The 19,992-nt window shown below is 38.5% G+C and overlaps 2 protein-coding genes across 2 annotated transcripts in view; both read left to right on the top strand.

Moving 5' to 3' along the window:
* Positions 1-19,148, top strand: part of LOC119655161 (protein obstructor-E-like) — a 47,719-nt gene extending 28,571 nt beyond the window's left edge. The window contains exons 2-5 of the mRNA XM_038060909.1: positions 15,712-15,945; positions 16,335-16,523; positions 16,603-16,844; positions 18,424-19,148. Coding sequence (XP_037916837.1) covers positions 15,712-15,945; positions 16,335-16,523; positions 16,603-16,844; positions 18,424-18,489 — 731 coding nt within the window. The 3' untranslated portion in view covers positions 18,490-19,148. The remainder of the gene's footprint in view (positions 1-15,711; positions 15,946-16,334; positions 16,524-16,602; positions 16,845-18,423) is intronic.
* LOC119655162 (general odorant-binding protein 99a-like) lies at positions 4,553-5,221 on the top strand. The gene is made up of 2 exons (XM_038060910.1): positions 4,553-4,711; positions 4,787-5,221. Exons 1-2 carry the CDS (start codon positions 4,673-4,675, stop codon positions 5,153-5,155), a joined length of 408 nt encoding a protein of 135 aa, XP_037916838.1. The 5' UTR covers positions 4,553-4,672; the 3' UTR covers positions 5,156-5,221.
* Positions 19,149-19,992: the final 844 nt, after the last annotated feature.

Raw genomic sequence — 19,992 nt, 5'->3', positions numbered from 1 at the left:
TCAACATTTGGGAAAATCGCTTTAAATTAAATAATCAAGTGATAAGTCACTTACCAATTTGCTTCACAATATATTTTTATGTATTGAAGAAATCACCTGAAATGACAATTGAAAGATTTCTATCATCAACATAAGTTCAAAATAGTAATATATTATATATATATATATACAAAATTTTATACAGTAATTTGGCGGCCGATGCTTTTTTTCTATAGATTAGATTAGGACGTAGTGAAAACGGGAAGTTACCTAGAGGCCTAAAAACGTTTTCCGGTTCGATGTTTCGACATAGACCGTAAAAAATGTGATGTGTTGTGATGCATGTAGGTCGCTTGAACGCTATTATCTTTAAGATGGTCTATGTACACATTTTACCAAGATAAAATATCTGCATAAAGAATATACTTTGTCCATCCCAAGCTGTAGAATAAGTACCGATTCTTATGACGTCCATCCGAACACTTCAGTTTTCCTTTCTTCAGTTAACATGCGGACTGGGAAATATGGTATACTCATACAAGTGCTCGTTTATAAGGCTAAACTCTCGGGTCAGGCTATAAAACCAATCAAAAGGGTACGGTATTTTCAGACTACTGAATCATTTGAATAAGTTTTTGTGAAGACATAGTTGGAATGCATGTTTACTGTGGGTCGGCCGAAAGCCCAAAGGTTCATGGAATATGTGTAGAAACTCCTGTCTGTGATTTAAACATTTTATGCGTGACAGCGTTTCATTGTCCAGTCTTTGAACATATGGCGCCGATGTTATATATGATTATCCTTACTTCCTGTATGTAGAAGATATGTGTAGGAATTTATGTACGAACGAGTATAGCAATGGATTTTCTTCTCCCGAATATACGAGTATATATGTCATGACAGGCAATGAAAATTTTATCGAAACCAAAGTGGCAGTCTTGTGGCCATAAATTGGGCTATTATTTTCACGTTTTATTAACTAGGCGTCAGGTTAGCTATATGAAACATAATTCCATTATGATATGATGATTAGAATAAACATTCTACGACAACAGTTTCATAATGATATATAAGTAAAAATATATCTAACAACTTGAACATTTGAGTTTCTGATATCAAGCTTAATATGTGATGATAGATACAATTTTCGATGGAATACATACAATGCCATCATAATATATAAAAATTTCTTCAGTGGTATGTTGGATCGAACATAACTAGGTTTAAATAAAGGCATAAAAGCGCGTCTGTATAGTTATTGGTATCATTATTCAACCATACTGTTCATTAGTAGAAGACGAATTTAATAAAAAAAATTCAACCGATAAAAAAACGTATAGATTCGCATCTCTTTATTAAATCAATAACTTTCTCCGTTAAATGGAAGAAAGTAGAATAAATCGGAAAGCAAACACTGAGAATTATCTGCAAACTTTTCGGGAACCCAGAGGAGGGTGACCTTGAGCGTGCCGCCCAGACTATTCAGCGCGTTTCTGCACTGCTGCGTCGCTGAGTACAAGGCCTTAATGGCCGCTTGACTGTCGGTCGGAATGGCTATGTTACGCTTGGGGTTCGGATCATGCTCCAGCCTTTGACAAACTTCCATACAACTATACGACTCGGATACTCTGTTTGTAATCGAGAAAACCCCCGCATTAACTCAACAGACCATCTTTGATCCATCGGTGAAGCATAATCTGTGAAAACCTTATAACAGGCCGCCGGTCTTCCTAGTTGAAAAACCCACAGCAAAGTTTTTCGTCAAGTTCAACTTGCGCCTGGCATAGTCCGTGCGGAGTGCACAGATTTCCCGAGGTACTTCATCTAGGATGTTACTGGGGCCGTAGGAGTTCGCGCAACTAATCTTTGTTCATTCAGCCGTGGTAGATGGAATCCAGGTACTCTTGTCTTGGTGGTGAATTGCATCAAAATAGTTTTGGTAGGGTTTATGCCGAGCCAAATCTTGCGACACACAGGCATACCTTTTGCAAAGCTCCTTCCATGATGTCACTCATATTGGACACTAATATCACCAATTCGTCGACATAAGCCACTACCTCCACCGCGCCACCCTGAGGCGTGCCTTTGTTCACAATTCTGGTCAAGTAAGCGCCTCCAATGGGTTAGATGTCTTTCCAATCCAATACTAATCAAGGTTTCCTTATTGGCGGTGGTACTAACGTTGTTGAATGCTCCCTCTACATTCAAGAAGGCAGCTAGGGTATACTGCTTGTACTGCAGTGAGTGCAGTGCTCAACCTTGCCAATTAATTCGTGGAGAGCGGCTTCTGTGGATTTGTCTTTGGCATTATGCCATCTGGGCCCAGAGATTTATATGCGGAGAAGCTGCTTATAGCCCAGCCGATCTTATCCTCAGTAATTGCTGATTTCTCGCACGGCTGGGGTGACCGCAGACCCTCCAAGAAAAGATCTGACTCATAGTTCTCCTCGCTGGCGAGAAAGTACATCTGAAACAGCAGCTCCAAGAAGATGCCGCCCAGGAGCCTTCCGACTTTTTAAAAAAGGATGGGCTCTTATATTCCTGGAATAGAATCTTACTGAGCCATGCGGATTCGCTTGTGTTTTTGATGTTCTGACAATATTTCAATCAAGACCACCTCCTGGTTTTGTTGTATATAAAACTTTAGAAAGAAATATACGAGTATCTAATATAATGTAAATTTGCCTATTGAAATTTCTACATTTGTATAATGCGCTGATCCTAACTCAGACTAGATTCAGTTAAGTCTTATTCAAAATAATAAAAATTGTAAATTTATTTTTCTAATTTTTAACATTCTGAATTCCCATTTTGCTCAAATTCATCTTCAAAAGAATTTTCAATTAACACATTTCGAAATAATTTGCGACCACAATTCCTACGTGTCATCTACATCGGAACGAAATGCCGTGGGATCTTGTCCTTGCCACTTTAAAATTCAGAATTGCAAGAAATCCTCAGCGAGTTGAAATTAGGGGCACATTACTTGAATTTCGTTTTCTTAATGGATCCAGCAAGGGTGGTACAACCTTTTCGTTATTACGGTGCGAAATCAGCCCAAGGTAAATGTAACAAAGCAGTCTTAGGGCATTGAAGCAAGTTGGGATGTCATTGCTTCTCGTGTTGAAGAAATTATGCTGTGAATTCAAGTCACGCAAAAAGGAAAATGCTTAGGTTTTCCTTCATTTTCATTTTTCTTTAATGAAAACAAAGGATTCTTTGCATCGAATGTGAGAAGGAACAAAGGGCTTTAATCTATATATTAACTTGCTCTGCTTTTATTGTTTTTTTTTTTTTCAACGAGAAAAGGTGCGAAAATAATCAAGCTTTTCATTAATAATTTTTCAATAAAGTGAAAATGAGTATCTTTGAACAGATTTTCACCCTGGCGATGATGAATATGTGGGAGACATGCACTGTGTATATTCACTAACAGCAACATATGGCAAGTTGCTAGCAGAATATTTCCCAGGATTTTAAAGTTAAAATTGATTTTCTTTGCATGACTTCTGCAGAATCTAGAGTTGCTCTAAGAAAGACTGTAACGGCTAATTTACATTCGATTTTTTTTCTGGGTTTTATTGCATAACATGACATGCAAATAACTAATGAGAAAAACTTAAGCCTCTTGTAAACAGAGGTGTACTGGAACAAATGCTCATGAAATCAAGTGATGACTTTTGAAAAACGTTGATTCCTGATCCCCCGATTAGTTCCTTATACATCACGGGCCTTGGCCACTTTATGTTTAATCTATTCATATGCCATTTCTGAATATTTTTTGCACTTTCCAACAAAAGTAACCTCTGGACCTCATGTCTCTAACACGAGTTTTACTTTTAAAGCGCTTGAGGTTATTTTGGGAAGGCGATTCTATAGAAAAATCAATTTTTTTAAACTTGGGAGACGCATACAAGTGGAATGATCAAAATGATTACTTTTTTTCCTTCCAAGCTACATTCTATCGTATTGAGCAGCTTTGAATAATTGCATGTAGAGTCTGTGTTCTCGTCCATCGTATTTCAACTCTTGTGGGGATACAATATGAGTTAAAAGTATATTTCCACCGAACCCACTTTAGCAAGTTAAGAAGAGAACTGAGGATTATGAATTCATCAATGTCACACGGATGCAAATTAAAAGCATTATTTATTTGTTTTAAATACTATATAAGCTTGCGTTTCAAAAGCAGACCCATTGTAAACATAGACAAAGAAGTATTGTAGTTAAAAACGAAAACGGATTATTCGTTTTAACGGGTAGCCGCCATGCGTATGCACATCGGATAGGTTATTATATCATGCAGTGTACTACCTTGAAAATACTGGTCAGTAACCGTTCAAAGTAGTTAAAGATCCGTCGAAAAATTTTCCATAATCCGTTCTTACCTCTGTTTAGAATTTATAGTATATGTAATATATGTACCTCCACATATACGAGTATAGTGTATTTTCTTCAAGACGCGCATTTATGTCATTATCAATAGTGGCTAAGAATTCATTTTTTTCCTAACAATCTTCTGGTACAATTTCTCATATTTTGATTGACAGCACTTCTTTTATGAATAATCCCAATAATGCGCCAGTTACCTATAAAAGTTAGATACTTTAGAAGAAGTGCAACAGTTTAAATTCAGAAATTGTTAGAGATACAGAAGGTATCAACGCAAGTACTAACGAGCACATATATCAAAATGAAAGTTTTCATCGTCCTGTTCGCTTGCATCATTCTCGTAAGTAGAAAATAAGTCTTCATCGTAGGGATATAAGAATAATTAATTATAAATTACTTATTTATAAATAAATAGGGTAGTGCAGATGACTGGAAACCAAAACCCAAAGAAGAAGCTTTTCAAATCCGTGACGAATGTTTCAAGTTGAATAACGTTCCAGCACCGTTGGTTGAGAAAATCAAAAAATTCGAATATGAAGATGAAGAATCTGTCCGTTGCCATATCAAATGTACAACGGAAAAGATCGGAGTTTGGAATAATGCTAAGGGATTTGATGTCGACCGACTCTATGATCAAATTGTCATTAGAGACGTAGTTGCAACGAACAAAGATGATCTTAAGAAGTGTATCGATGACAAACATGACGATGAAGATGATTGTACATGGGCATACCGTAACTTCAAGTGCATGTTGGACAATAAATACCTCACGAAAAAAGATTAAATTGGATTTGAGTAAGGGGGTCTGCTGTTTAGTTTACGGAAATAAATGAGTCGAAATGACAATGAACTCGAGCATTTTCTCTTGCCCTTCCTTTTTCTCCAAAACTTATAAACTTATTTTTCCTGAATTTTACAAAGGATCATCTCTGATTGTATTTGCAGTTTCTTTTCCTGTTTTTTTTTTTTTCGATATATTTATCAGAAACAATGTAAGGGAACTTTCTGATAAAATATGAATTTAACATATTCAAACTGTTCATAGAGCAATGCAATGCCTTCAAACTAATATATGACTTCTCTATAGTAATCCAATAGTGTTTTTCTTATGCAAGGAACTTTAGATTGATATTTTCCTACTTATACTTAGCTAAAAATTCAAAATATTTCTTCCTTTATTTCTAAATTCCCCGGTATACATGCAGAACCAACGTTGCACATTATCGGTTATAGCACAAGTCATTATATATACTCATCTAAATTGAACATCGCAGGTTTCTGCACAGTTACGTGCTTGATGGTTTAAGGTGAGTACCTGCCAAATTGACTTAACCTCACGTCTTCTTAAGCCACAAATTGATTATGTGATCACAATCACAGCTACGCTGTGACAAGCAACAACGGCACCAGTCTATACTCAGTGTATGGCTCTGCATTCTTATTGGAAAATGCATGACATACCTAAATCTCTACCGAACTAAGGAGTACGGCATTCGAGTTGAAACACAAATACACGTTTGAGCTTCCAAGGTATTTTCATCCACTAGGACGTAACAACAACCCCCATGAAACTCCTACTAAGGGGTTGCAACAGAGTTGAAAGTACATGAGCCTCGAATTCTCCTGAGACATGTAAGTTTAGCGGGCTACCCTGATTCCCATGGTACCAGTATATCCCTGTTAAGGTTTTGTGACCAAAGCCACTTCAGATGAGTCCCTGTATAGACTCGAGTGTGATGGTCTTAAATGAACCTTGGGACATTCCCTTACTGGATCACGGCCAGCAAGTCAAAGTGAATACAGCGTCTCCTGTTGTCACTGCGTGGAAGATCTCCTCGACCACTTGGTATTTGTCTGGTCGACAGGTCGACAGCTGTCCCGTCTTCCTCGTAATCTCAGAGCACCCGGTTTTCTTTACACGGGCATATATGCGCATCTGGATATTTCTGCTCCACATCATACGCAGCGTACTTATATATGTTTACATTGAAATTGAATATCGCTACATATTAAGAACGCAGATATATGTATATGCATCTGAATTGGATATTCCCCACATTATCTATATAACTGTGTCTGATTTAAAAATAGCCAAAAAACAGACAATGCTTGCAAGCCTTTCTTGGAAATCATGCCCGAATACAGAGGTACAAGAAATTTCACTGGCATTTCTGCCTGGACGGCCATGAAATGAACGTTTCTGAAAGATTCATTGGCCGCAAAAAAGTGGATTTGCGCTGAGCGGGATTCCGACCTTGGGTCGGTTGAATATTCTGTGGGACCTTTTTCTGTGACTTAATTTGAATTAGGCTCATTTATCTTCTGCTTCCCTTGCCATCTCGCAGCTGCAGGTCGAATTTTCTCAGGTTGAGCCGTTCTGAGGTTTTGAAAGTGGGATCTAATGAGAACTGCATAAAATCCCCAAGATCTTCTTTCAATTCAAATATTTTTCATATTTGAATAATAATGATACAAAATTCTAAATTCTAATTCTAAAATTCAGTCATATGTATATTATTAAGATTGTTTATTAAATGGTAACTCACATTGAAATGATCTGCCCAACAATATAAACCTGACGGTAAAGAAACCGGATTTCGCCGGGCGATGGCAATCGACTTCTTTTGAATATCTCCTTTATCTTCCTTTCAGCGGGGTTTTCGTGGAGTTATTTGTGTGGCAAGACACGAAATCATATTTCACCGTCCCTTTGACATTTCATACATGAAATTAATTTGGACCCTTTCATATTTTGATGAGTAACTGACAGGTGCCGGTCTCCTGAATTTTCTTGACGCGACTTGGTTGAAATTCAAAATGCTGATAATTTCAAAAAGTCTTTTTTCAAAAGCGCTCTTTGAGAGTTTTGTTAGATTGCACATAGAAGTGATTTTCGTCATTAGTGAAAATAAGGCGGAGAGTCTATTTTTTGTAATTTTGAGATAGAGCATGTCAGATATTAACAGGGTCGTATTAACAATGAGCAGCTCGTCTTCCTTGGTTTGTTTGCACTTTTACATTTCCAGAGAATACCAGTACATTATTTCTCTAGACTTTCGTTTAGATGTTCTCTTTCTTCGGTTAATCTGGCAACCATATGCATACATATGTACGTTCAAGTTTCTGAACCTAGTTTATGTTTGCAAAGATTGTTTTCTTTTCCTAAGTATGTTTCTGTATGGAATGCATTTATTCCAAATCTAAATTGTCAGTTTTTACAAAGACAAATTCTGAATTTACTCAAGCCAAATTATACGATTATTTGTCTCTAAATAGTAATAGTGTAAAATAAATATAGTATTAGAAAACAACAATTAAGATTAAATACCACATAATGAATTGATCTGACGGTCAGCTCATCATTTGGTTTCCAGTGAAAACGAAAAAAACTTATTAGACCCACAACGAAGAAAAACCATGGATATGAAAGCAAAATCCTTGTGGATGATTTCTATTCATGGCTCAGAAAATTGATACTATTCAAAATGTTATCCATTGGGAAAACAGCTATTTTCAAACCTTAAAGTTCCTACGAATTGTCATCGTGGATTCCATCAGCTTTATTAGCAGAAGGACCATTTCATTTCTTATTTTTGTCGGTCTATATTCTATTATTTTGAATATAGCAGAAAGTCTATATGTATGAATGTATATATAATGAATGTATATATAATGAATGCCTCTTAAATATTTTCAAAGTAATGTAATCCTGAGAATTTGATTTTTTGCGTCCTAGGGAGGTACACAATTGAAAATGAGGGGAACTTTCGAGACTGTATCGTCTGATGGATGTTCTAAGCTGCCGCCTGACAGATGTTCTGAGGTAGAACGAACGGAAACTATGCCACCTGGTAAATAGACCTCCAAACAGCACACATACTACATGATGCTTGGATTTCATTTCGCCTTTCACGTGAGGATGAAAAATCGGTTGTAGATGAGGGAAATTGTAATAGCAGCGACAACAGTTTAGAGCGCAGTCCTGTATTCCGAGGCTTCTATATAAAAACAGCCATTGTCACACTAGACCTGCAGCAGAGCACATAAATACGTATATGCCTACGTACGGGACGTGAAAGATGCAAAGAAGGAAATATGCAAACATAGCACTTGTTCTACACTAATCGGGGAGAACTGTTTCCGGGCTAGGGCTTTATCTTGCATATGCTCAGACACGACCTATGGGCGCGAACAGCAATAGAGCTGGAGCTTCACGCTCCACAATAAAACACATTCATATGCACAATGAAGAACGTCAGTTCACCACGAATTGCTAAATAAAAGCAAGAATTGCTTCAGCTGGCCATTTTGACACGTTCGGAGACTGTGATGAATTTCAGTCGTGAACGGTATGACTGCGTTTATTGCAAGAATGCGTTTTTGTTGGCACAAAAGCAGTTGATGTGCAGTTGAATACCAAGGATTATTTCCAAAATAAAAAAAGGAAACACACTAGGAGAAAGGACCAAAAGCGCAGTGTCAAAAATAGCATTTGTTCAAATTTTTTTTTCGTTGGAAGTAAGCAATAAAAGGATTCGGATTGATATATTGAAGATTATCGTTAATTTGTGCATGGCAGGAGTTATGTTGGGACAAGAGAACAGAAATTTGTTCGATGAGAAGAGTAATTGTAAATTTGACGAGACTATGGACACTTCCAATGAATAAAAAGTAAATTCCAGATTTAAATTTGCCCATTACCCAGAAAAACCTGAGTAATTTTTTCCAACTGCGAACACTCATTGGCAATCCATAGAGCAATGTTTTCTTTCCTAAATTTATTCAAATTTTTCAGGTTTTTCAGATAAGAAAGTTATAATGAAATAAAAGTACGTCATGACTGTTCAATTTGTCCAATTCAGGTGCTCGCACTCGTCACAATTCACTCAAAAATACACAGTGCAGGGCCAGGTTGAAAGAACATTAAAAATAAAACTCCCTAGCACTGACGATCTGTCTTGAATTTAAATGAGTCGCAGATTTCCCTGCGTGTGCTTTTAAACACCTAACTTGTATCTATGAAACGTTTCGCTACGTACAGACTTGTATCTATTGTTTGGATTGTTGGATTCAAGAGTTTCGTGGACTCCAGAGAGATATTTTAGCATTTTATCCTTTTTCTATTTTTTTTTTTGAATTTTTCATTCAAACGCTTTTTCACTTCGCTTCACGATTTATCAGTGTCCTACATGGTTTGAATACTTGAGAAGTAGATTAGCCATATTTAAAGTTCTTTTAGCACTTCACCTAAAGACGCAGCGGCTGGCAAATATACATAGCTACGGGTGAAGGTGAAAACGAACTAAACTTCGTTTCTTTGGGGGAGAAAAAATAAGGGGTGTAGGTTCAGCTGGAAATAACGGTATAGAACTTTATGCTAATAGATAAGATCAGTCCAAGCTGTGTTTAATTTATACGATGACGGAATATAGAGTGCCTCTCAATTGTTGCCGCCTTAGATGTAATTAGTAATACTCTTTTTATGCTGCCTTCTAAAATAATAAATTTAATTGCTTCGTAAATGTAGTAGATATCTACTCCGGTATTTCTATTTCACTTTGGAGCAAATTCTGCTTTAAGCTAAGTGATTTTGCAATTCGATGGACTCTTATCAACTCGCTAGCCTATAATTAAATGTTGTATGAGTAGAGGTGGAAGTTAATACGGAAATTACCACTGACTTCATGGTGGAAGTCACCTCAACAAAAATCTAGGAGCTACTATAGAGGCCAATATAATTTATCTTTTTTATTTGTTATACAATAAGCCAAGCTTAGCTCCAATTAGTCTATTAAAAAAAAAACAATGATCGATTTCTTGGTCCTCACATACTAAAAGAATACATATAAGTCGGATGACAAATATTTGTTTTGATTTCTTTTGAGATGCCCCTGTTATAGGATGAAAAAAGGTGTCAATTCAAACAATTATTAAAAGTGTACCTTCTGATCAAATCACGAAAAAATCAGGCCCAAATCGGCGAAGCGCTTTCTTTTGTTTCGAAAGAAGTAAACCATGACCACACTATGAGCGATCATAGTCATAAAACATAGAAGGCAGCAAGGTAACACAAGGGGTCTGAGAATAGCACTTGCAAACATTGTAAAATTTGTATTTGTAAGGCTTCAGAGTGAGACCGGCCACGTGGTTAGAAGTAACCCAACCCAAAAAACCCAATGCAAGTATCCAGGGAAAAACATCGTCATGAGAGAATTCGGTAGTTCGACTAATTTGTTAAGACTGACTAGGCTAATACTGACCAATGTGCGGGCCAGATAACAGACAACAACATGATTATTCTCGAGATCATTCTGCATCAACAACGATCTAATACAAGGAGATGCCCTATAATTCCACCCTTTTATCCTGACTCTGAAAAAAAAATGATCGGTGATGATGATGTAAATATGAGAGGCACCATCCATTTTAACTCCGCCCAACTGCGCTACTAAATTTCAAACCGTTTTCATCCAGATCGGGCAGGTGACAATAGGTGCACAATCTTGGGCTACACACTAAAGAAGGTAAGACAAAATATATGCGCAAGGTTAGCATCAAAAACGAAGGAAAGAACAACATCAAATAGCACTGGTCAACTGAGAACAATAAAGAAAGGAGAATACAACTTTGGATTCGATGATAATTTCTCTAGGAGCAAAAATCACAACCGGTAACAGCTATAATGACGAAATCCGCAAACGGTTATTGGTAGCCAACAGAGCCTAACATATTTCAGCTTACAAAAACTGTTCGTTTGAAACGTCTCACCATAAGGTCACTGTACAAGTTAAATTATGATCTTGCCAGTCTTATGTATTCCTCAGAAAATTAGCATCTCACTAAGAAAAATTATGAACTCTTAGCCACGTTCGAGAAAAGAATCCTCCAAAGAATTTTTGGACTCCTACGCAGGCGATTCCATAACCTATACAAGGATGCAATTTACGAACGATACCACTGTTTTTTGGTTGTGGATAAAATCCGGATCAATAGGTTACGCTGGGCGGATCATTTAATCCATATGGGGGAGAATGACGCTTCCGGGAAAGTTTCTAAGGGCAGTATTTACGGTAAAAAAGAAGACGTGCCAGACCCCGGGTCAGATAGATAATGGCGTAGGCCAGGTCAACGACAGCCTTCAGGGATATTGAATTAATGGACTTTGGCGCAAAATTGAAATGTCTAGTGTTCTTGCATCGTTGATGACGATGGGTGTTTCTTATTTATTATGTAAAAATGGATTTCGATATTCCGTTTGTCGTTGTTAGACTCCGAAACCGTGGAAAATATTTTGGCTCCATCCACGTTGTTGTAGCTCGCTGGTAGATGGGGATGTGACAGATCAACTTCTACACCGTTCACCCGATGGTTATGAAAAAAGGTGTATACAGTGGGATCCCGATAGTTCGTACATCGATTATTCACACTTCTGACTAATTCCTACAAATTTGCCGGTGCCAGAGTTAATTTCCTTTATTTTGCACTCCCGATAATTGCTAATCCCAATATTACGTACCAAATCGTCAATCTCTTGAGTATACGAATTATCGGGATCCTACTGCATATGTATTTTCCTATGAAAAACATTTCGGTTCTATCTAAGTTGCAGCTCACCACTACGTAGCGCTATAAACCTTTAAGCCAGTCGTGATAACAAGTATTGACTGATTGTGATTCGTTATTGGTGAAACATAAAATTCTGAAAATTATTGAAAATGCCATCCAAAAAATCGAACGTTAGAAGATCAACCAAGCAGGCAGGTAGAGCTGCCGAAATATTTGAAGAACAAGATTCGCGACTGGAGACAAAACGAATCAAAGCCTTTACTTCAACGGCTGTTTGAACATGGGAAGAATGATACCCACGACAAAAACATGAACGGATCAGAGCTTTAAGGCCCGCTGAAAAATCAGACAACCGCGATGCATGATTTGACAACTTGCAAATTTGAGCTTTCGAGCTGCCGAAACATCGCAACAACCTACACAAATCGTTGACCAAAAGCGAATAATTTCAGAACTGCTGGAATTCTCGAAGAGCAAGACAGATAACCTGAACATGAACCCTTACGACAAGATCGATCAAAATTGACAATCGATCCCAATAAAGCAGCATTCAATTCCAATGAATATTACGATTTCAAAGTGCATCCAGATTTCCTCATTGATCTATATGGCTATATTGTGTTTACATTGTCGCGCTTTGAAGTTTCAGTAAGGAATACCCCGTCTGTGCTGTTCCAGATTGGTTATTTTCTTCCGGTACCTGAAGAAAATCAGCAGTTTATGCAAATATACACACAATTAGTATGGTAAATAAAATCTAGACATTGAAATAAGGTATTGCGAAATTTTTAAAAATTCGATACTAATATAATCGCCGTTTGCCGAGTCTGTTCCACGAGAAAGCCAAAAACATTTCATAACTGAAGCCTCCTCGAATTTTGGACATTATATATGGTGGTTATTGTTAGTGGAATACCAATCCACGATAATTTGACATATTGTTATTGCCTATAGCAAATATTTTTTTTTTTTTATGGATGGAGGTGGAAATCTTAGAAAGACGCTGCTGCGCCAGGTTGCAGCAGTGTGTGGGATTCACACCCACTAAAACCACCCCCACTCTTCCGCCCCTCCCCGCGGGATCACCGTGAAGTATTACTTCGCGGGGGAGGCTCTGGTTCGCTATACCAGCTCGTCCATGTCACGTCTCCGTCGCGCCGCCTTCCGAGCTCGATCCAACTCCGCCATCCAGTTTTCCTCCGACTTCAACATCTCTTCCACCAGGTTGGAGGGCTCGATGTCCGCCCCTAAGATGCTGTTCAACCTCCTTTTCTGCTGCAGAAATCTGGGACAATGGAACATAACGTGCTCCGGGTCCTCAAGAGTAGCACCGCATTCAGGACAGTTGGGAGACTCGTCCAACTTGAAGCGATGCAAGTACTTCCTATAGCCACCGTGTCCCGTAATGAACTGTGTCAGGTGGTAGTTCAATTCTCCGTGCTTTCGGTTGACCCATTCCTCGATACACGGGATCAATGTATGGGTCCACCTGCCCTTGTCGGAGTTATCCCATCGTTGTTGCCACTTGCCACACAATTCTCTCCTGATGGCTTTTCGGAAATTCGCATTCACCTCGGCTGGATTTGCCTTCCGTTTTTCGTAGAGCCAGTGTGCCTCGCTCACTAGAAGATCTATAGGGATCATTCCTGCGATAACACACACTGCCTCCGTCGACGCCGTCCTAAATGCGCTGCACACCCTTAGTGCAATTGGCCGGTATGCCGAACATATCTTCCTCTGGTTGACAGCGTGGCTCAACGCTCCCGCCCAGACAGGGGCCGCGTATAGCAGGATCGACCTCACCACTCCCGCGATGAGTAGCCTGCGGCTATGCTTCGGCCCTCCCACGTTAGGCATCATCCTTGCAAGGGATGAGCTGGCATTTGCCGCCTTCTCTCGCGCATAATCCAAGTGTCCCTTGAAACTCAGCTTGGCATCGATCATCACCCCCAGGTATTTAACAACCGACTTTGAGATGACCTCACGATTACCAACCCGGATGGTAACCGTGTTGTTCTTCCTACGGTTGGTAATTTGGACCGCCTCCGTCTTTTCGTCCGCCAGATCCAGTTTGACCATTCGTAACCATGACTTGATGGTATGAATGGCTTCATTTGCATAAAGCTCCACGTCCTCGGGATGCTTTGCAATTGCAACTACCGCCAAGTCGTCCGCAAAACCAATCAGCGTTGTCTCCTCCGGCACGCGAAGGTCAAGCACTCCGTCGTACATTATGTTCCACAGTAGCGGTCCCAATACAAAACCTTGAGGCACACCTGCTGTCACAATGTACTCCTTCGGCCCGTCGTCCGTATCGTACCAGAGAAGTCTGTCCGAAAAGTAACTCTCGATGAGCCGAGACAAGTAGCTAGGAACACCCAGTTTGGCCAAAGCGCCCTTAATCCAGCCCCAGTTGGCTGAGTTAAAAGCATTTTTGACGTCCAGCGTCACCAGAGCACAGCATTTGCCCATGACCATTGCATTTCGAGCCAATTCCACGACCTTTGCTACTGCATCGACCGTAGAACGGGCTCGCCGAAACCCATATTGCCGCTCTGAAATACCACCCGCAAGCTCGATGAACGGGAGCAGCCTGTTGTATATCACCCTCTCCAACATCTTCCCCATGATGTCTAAGAGGCAAATAGGGCGATATGAAGAGGGCACGCCGGGTGGTTTTCGGGGCTTCGGTAGCAAGACCAGCTTCTGCCTCTTCCACTGGGCGGGAAACACTCCTTTCGCCATGCACGATTCGAATGTGCTTGCGAACCACCTTGGTCTGGCCTTGACCGCCACCTTCAGAGTCCTGTTCGGAATTCCGTCCAAACCCGGAGCCTTGCTGTTCTCAATACGTCTGCAGATTTCCCAAAGTTCCTCTTCGGTAACATCAGGGATCGAGAAGACGTCCTGCTGAGCTGCCAGCTGCCATTCTGTCCGCCTATAGCAAATATTTCAATCATTGTAATAGTCCATATGTTAAAGAGTAATGACCATATCTGCTGAATGAAGTAATCTCAGCCATGGAAACACATGCACTTCTACTTCAAATCAACTTCATTGGTCTTTCATTTTCAGATTATATAGAATATTATCTCGGCCATGGCCCATTCGTGATCATTAATTCATTGTGCTATATTCAAGCAGCTAAATCTACTTTATTTGTTTGTTCACCTGAGATATAAAAGGTAACATTTTCATAGCATCAATCCAGTTGAAAACTAATTACCTTGTTTTTATTTGCCAGGATGAGTGGAAAATGAGATTCCAGTTTGATGCAATATTTTATCAATAACATGAAACTAATGTTTACTTAAAAATTGTTCATGGCCGCGGAATTTTTCGGTTGAGTGTGTTTGTAATTGATTTTTTATTTAGGCGTTCTATAAATGCGCACGAAATGTTTGCGGTTAAATGAAAACATCAGTAAATCCAATTACCATCAGCTAAATCCATTTCCTCCATTTGTGTTAGATTTACGTTTACTCTGCTAACAGCACACGATTTCGCTAGCAAATTAAGCCTTTCTAACTTGATTGGTAAACTAAACGAAAGACATACATTAACATACTCTCGACACATTTTAGCATTTCATATAGGGATACAATGGAACAAGCCGTCTGAACTGGATTCCTCCCCGTTTAGTTCATTTGTTCAGGCCCTTAATTAATCACCTGACAAACTAAATTCTATGCCTTTCTCCCAGCAAAGCTTTCTGCAAATGTCCTTACATATTTAGCTAACGGAAAATGTGTATGTTCTGTTCAAATTTTGCAGCTTGTTTAACAGCAGCTCAACAATTGAAGGGCGGCCAGGAGGATCCTTGTAAAACTAAATCACGTGTCGTCGGCGACGAGGTCTACTGCGATAGATATTGGGAGTGTGTCAACAATCAGCCTGAACTTTACGATTGTCCGAACGGACTTGTGTTTGCTGGTAAACGGCATGGCGTAACGGAAGGATGCGACTATCCATGGAGATCCAACTACTGCGAGGGAAAACAACTTGCAAGTGAGTGTAATGCAACCTCAAAATGGAGCTAGTATTTGGTTGACCGCTTGTTGAAACCTTTCTCGACTTTGCCAGAGTAACTACCGACCTCTGAGCTATTTAGAGCAATGAAAGGCGTACATCTAGCGTGATTCGAACGAATGCACTTTTTCCAAATTAAAATTTCTTTGTTTCTGAGAAATATTGATAATCCACGTTGAGTTCAAAAATTTATTAGAATCACAGCGATTCAACGTAAGAAACGGTTCCTTTCTCGCTCAGATCTTTACAAAAGGCTTTTGTTCCTATTTTAAAGTGGATTTAGTAATGTGTTAGCTAAAGTCGATAAGGTTAGGATAAGTTCAAATCCAAATTTAATTTCCTCATTCGTCCACTATCTTGTTGAACAGATGGACCAATTTCAACTGAACACTGCGACTGGCTATATGGCATTTTTGGACATGAGACTTCGTGTACCCGGTACTGGACATGTTGGAATGGAACAGCGACCGAACAATTATGCGGTGGAGGATTGCTCTATAACGAGGACACACATAGCTGTGATTGGCCTGAAAATGTTGAAGGTTGCCAAAAACACCGTAAGTTCTCGTTGGCAAAATTGAATGTACAATGACACTTGAGATTAATGAAATTTTAATTTGAATTGGTTTCCGGTAGCGTTATGTAACGATGATCCAAATGGAAATGTACCACTCGGAAAGTCCTGTAACCGATACTGGCAATGTCAAGGCGGTTATCCCCGATTACAGAGGTGTCCTGCTCAGCTCGTTTTCGACAGACACTCGTTGAGATGTGTTGTTCCGCCAACGGAAGAGTGTGACATACCAGTGGCACCACCGGTAGATGGAGAATTGCCCAACAAGGAAGGATTACTCAGCAAAGACGAGCAGGAGCAACAGGTGATGAATTTTAATAGTTTTTGTTTTGAGTGCAACCAGCATCACATTCATTTATCTCCTGTTCTGGGAAATTCGCTCCACATATCCACTTCTATGCTTAGCAGATTTCATTCCTGAAGTTTCCAGTTAGTTATTTTGATGTTATTTATATATAATAAACGAGAGAATTAGGAGATATAATCGCCATCATGTATGCAGTGAGTTTGCTAACTCATTTTTCTAATTTTTACCTTTACTAAAGTAGAAGACTAATGGTTCTTTAAATACTGCATATGTAAGCAGTAAAACAATGGAACCTCTACGCGTGGTTTGGTTGCAATTCATATCAACAGTATGTGTTTCCTTCCGAACATTTGCATTAATTCCACATAAAACCTATTTTCCTAGCGCACTTCACTTATCCCCTTAGATTGAAAATCAATTTCCTTGCGTTTTCATCAAGTTTTTTTCTGCATATGTAAAAGTACCCTGCTCAACCTCTTTTCTCATATCGTGATTGTACCTGTCCTGAAATACTTTTCTCGGTACATATGTTTGCCCATGAAACTATTGTGCTATGCGTATGAAGCATACATATAAGGATTCTATAAACCTGTACCTTGCCTACTGGGTCATATGGATATAATAAAAGATAAATAGGATAAATTTATCTGGAAATTTGAAAACAGTAAAACACCTTTAAACGAATTACTTCGAACTCAAGGAGTCGAAAAACGAAAACCTTTTCCTGTCTTCTTCTCTATAAAATAAGAATTCTTATCACACTTTATCTTATTTCAAGAAGGATAATACGATATTCTCATTGTAGTAGTACTGTCGTGGAGTTGAGAAGCAGCTCACTAACTTGACCTTCGTTTAATTTACTTTTGCATTTCTTGAAGAAATCTTGTTAGATCTCTTCTGTTGACTACGGTTTCTCCGAAAAAAGATTGGAAAAGTACAGCTAAGTTCATTCGTGTGTGGAAACGTTCGGACGGAAAAAACGATCAAAATTTAGGATGAGTACGTTGGAAGACGCAAAGCAGGGCGAAATAAACGAACCCAACAGAAGAGGAACGAGTTCAAATTTTTTCCTAATAAGATTTTATTGTTAGCAGTCCTTTTTCAGGTTGAAAAGGAAATGTCAGCAGAATTTTAAGGAGTTCGATGGATATGGAAAAAGTTAATATTTTTCCACTCAGTGGTTTATTGAACGGCTCGTTTTGATATATGTAATACCTTTTTCAATCCTATTTATTTTCTAGTCTTTTGCAGGGAATGGAGTTATTATATTAGTTGAAAGATTAAGAGAGAGTTTTATATTGTAAGCCTTTTTCTGAATTTTCAATGTGAGGCCCATATTTATGGTCATGGATAAGTGCATATGTGTGGCAATTATCTTCGAACTTTGTTCACTTTGCAAGCTAGTCTCGATTCGGCTTCTTTTTCCAGTTATAGGAACATATGCCGAACTTATCTGAATTCTCTCAAAAGTATTCAAAGATACATATGTATATAATACTAAAACATTTTCCTTATTGACTAATAACTATTATAACAAATAAATACATAAATAAATTTTAATTATCCTTAATTTCAGCTTGCCGATAACGCTGTCCCACCATTTCCACTGCAAGGAAAGAACTTCCAACGATCAAAGAATTAGCCATTTAAATTTCAACTTAAGCTAAAATTTCTCAGAATTCAAGGAAATTTCTTGCGAATGTGAACTCCATTTACATTTCCACGTTTTTAATTATCACTAATGACGCTTTCTCTGAAACCTAATTGGATAAAAAAAGCAAGCATGAATAAAACCTCACCGCAGGTATAATTAATCTAAACATCCAAATTAAAATATATAACAGTACATTAATTCTGGACACCATGAAATACAAAACTTTTATTTTTTCCGTGAGTACCAAATAACAGATGACCTATATTTCTGCTCATAATATAACAAAGAAGAACTTAATTATAGTCACAAGTTCGATTAAAAAAATGAGGGGAACATTCTATCTAGAATTTAATTTAGAATCATTCCGAATAATTGCAAATAAATTAGATTTACGGTTGTAAGCCACAGAAACAAGTTGGAAAATAGCGGCAACTGCGAATTGGACTTTTTGAGAGAAAGGCAAAAATTAAATCGTGAAACGTATTCTGGAATGAACTTACTTCATTTCCTCGTAAGCAATTTGTTTTTTTTTTCGACAATACGTAGTGTAAGTTGTTTGAAATATTTCATTATTATTTCGTTCTACATATTATTTACATTCCGATGTAGTGATTATATGGCGAAAAAAATAAAGATTTTTTTAGATATATAATTGTTTTGAAAAATCATGTCAACAGATATTTGACGGGGTAAACTGATATATTTTCGATAACTTTTACTTTGGCTTTTTTGATGATCAGTCAAGGTATTAATTCCAAAACCGAATGAACGAACAACATCGAATCGCACTGGTCAAACGAAAACAATCAAGATAGGAGACTACAACTTTCAGACTGTTGAAAATTTCTCCTATCTGTGCTCGAAAATCACAACCGATAACAGCTATGGCGATGAAATCCGCAATATCTATGGTAGATAAAGAAGACGAGGTAGACCCTCCCTTAGGTGGAGCGATGGCGTAGGTCAGGACGCCAGACAGCTTTTAGGGATATCGAATTGGTGGACCTCGGTGCAAAACCAGGATGCCTATTTCAGCTTACAAAAACTGTTTCGCTCGAAACGTCTCACCATAGGGTCCAAGCTCTTACTGTACAAGACAATGATCTTGCGAGTCCGGACGACTCGAAGAAATCTATGAGCGATACTACGACCGTCTGATTGTGGATAAAATCCGGCTCAATAGGTTGCGGTGGGAGGGTCATTTAGTCCGCATGGATGTGGATGATCCAGCCCGGAAAGTCTATAAGGGCAATATCTATGGTGGAATAAGAAGACGAGACTTTTCAGGGTTTGTTGTTACCCAGTTTGTTCATTTCAAAGCTCACACACGATTTCACGATGTTCAAATTTACACAACATCTTTAGTACATACATAACTAAAGGTTGAACAAAAATAATTATCATTAAGAAAGCTAACGATTTTATCAGCTAAATAGATCTAAAAAATGTGCAAAATTTTTTTCCCAAAGCATACAAAAAAATTGTTTTAGA

This window comes from Hermetia illucens, chromosome 4 (assembly GCF_905115235.1).
Source record: "Hermetia illucens chromosome 4, iHerIll2.2.curated.20191125, whole genome shotgun sequence".
NCBI classification, from domain to species: Eukaryota; Metazoa; Arthropoda; class Insecta; order Diptera; family Stratiomyidae; genus Hermetia; species Hermetia illucens.
The sequence above is the reverse complement of the archived record's forward strand: the minus strand, read 5'-3'. Positions and strand labels throughout refer to the sequence as shown.

Coding starts and splice junctions, on each gene's coding strand:
- LOC119655162 (XM_038060910.1), top strand. CDS start 4,673: ATGAAAGTTTTCATCGTCCTGTTCGCTTGCATCATTCTC. Junction 4,712..4,786: donor TGTTCGCTTGCATCATTCTC/GTAAGTAGAAAA, acceptor ATAAATAAATAG/GGTAGTGCAGATGACTGGAA.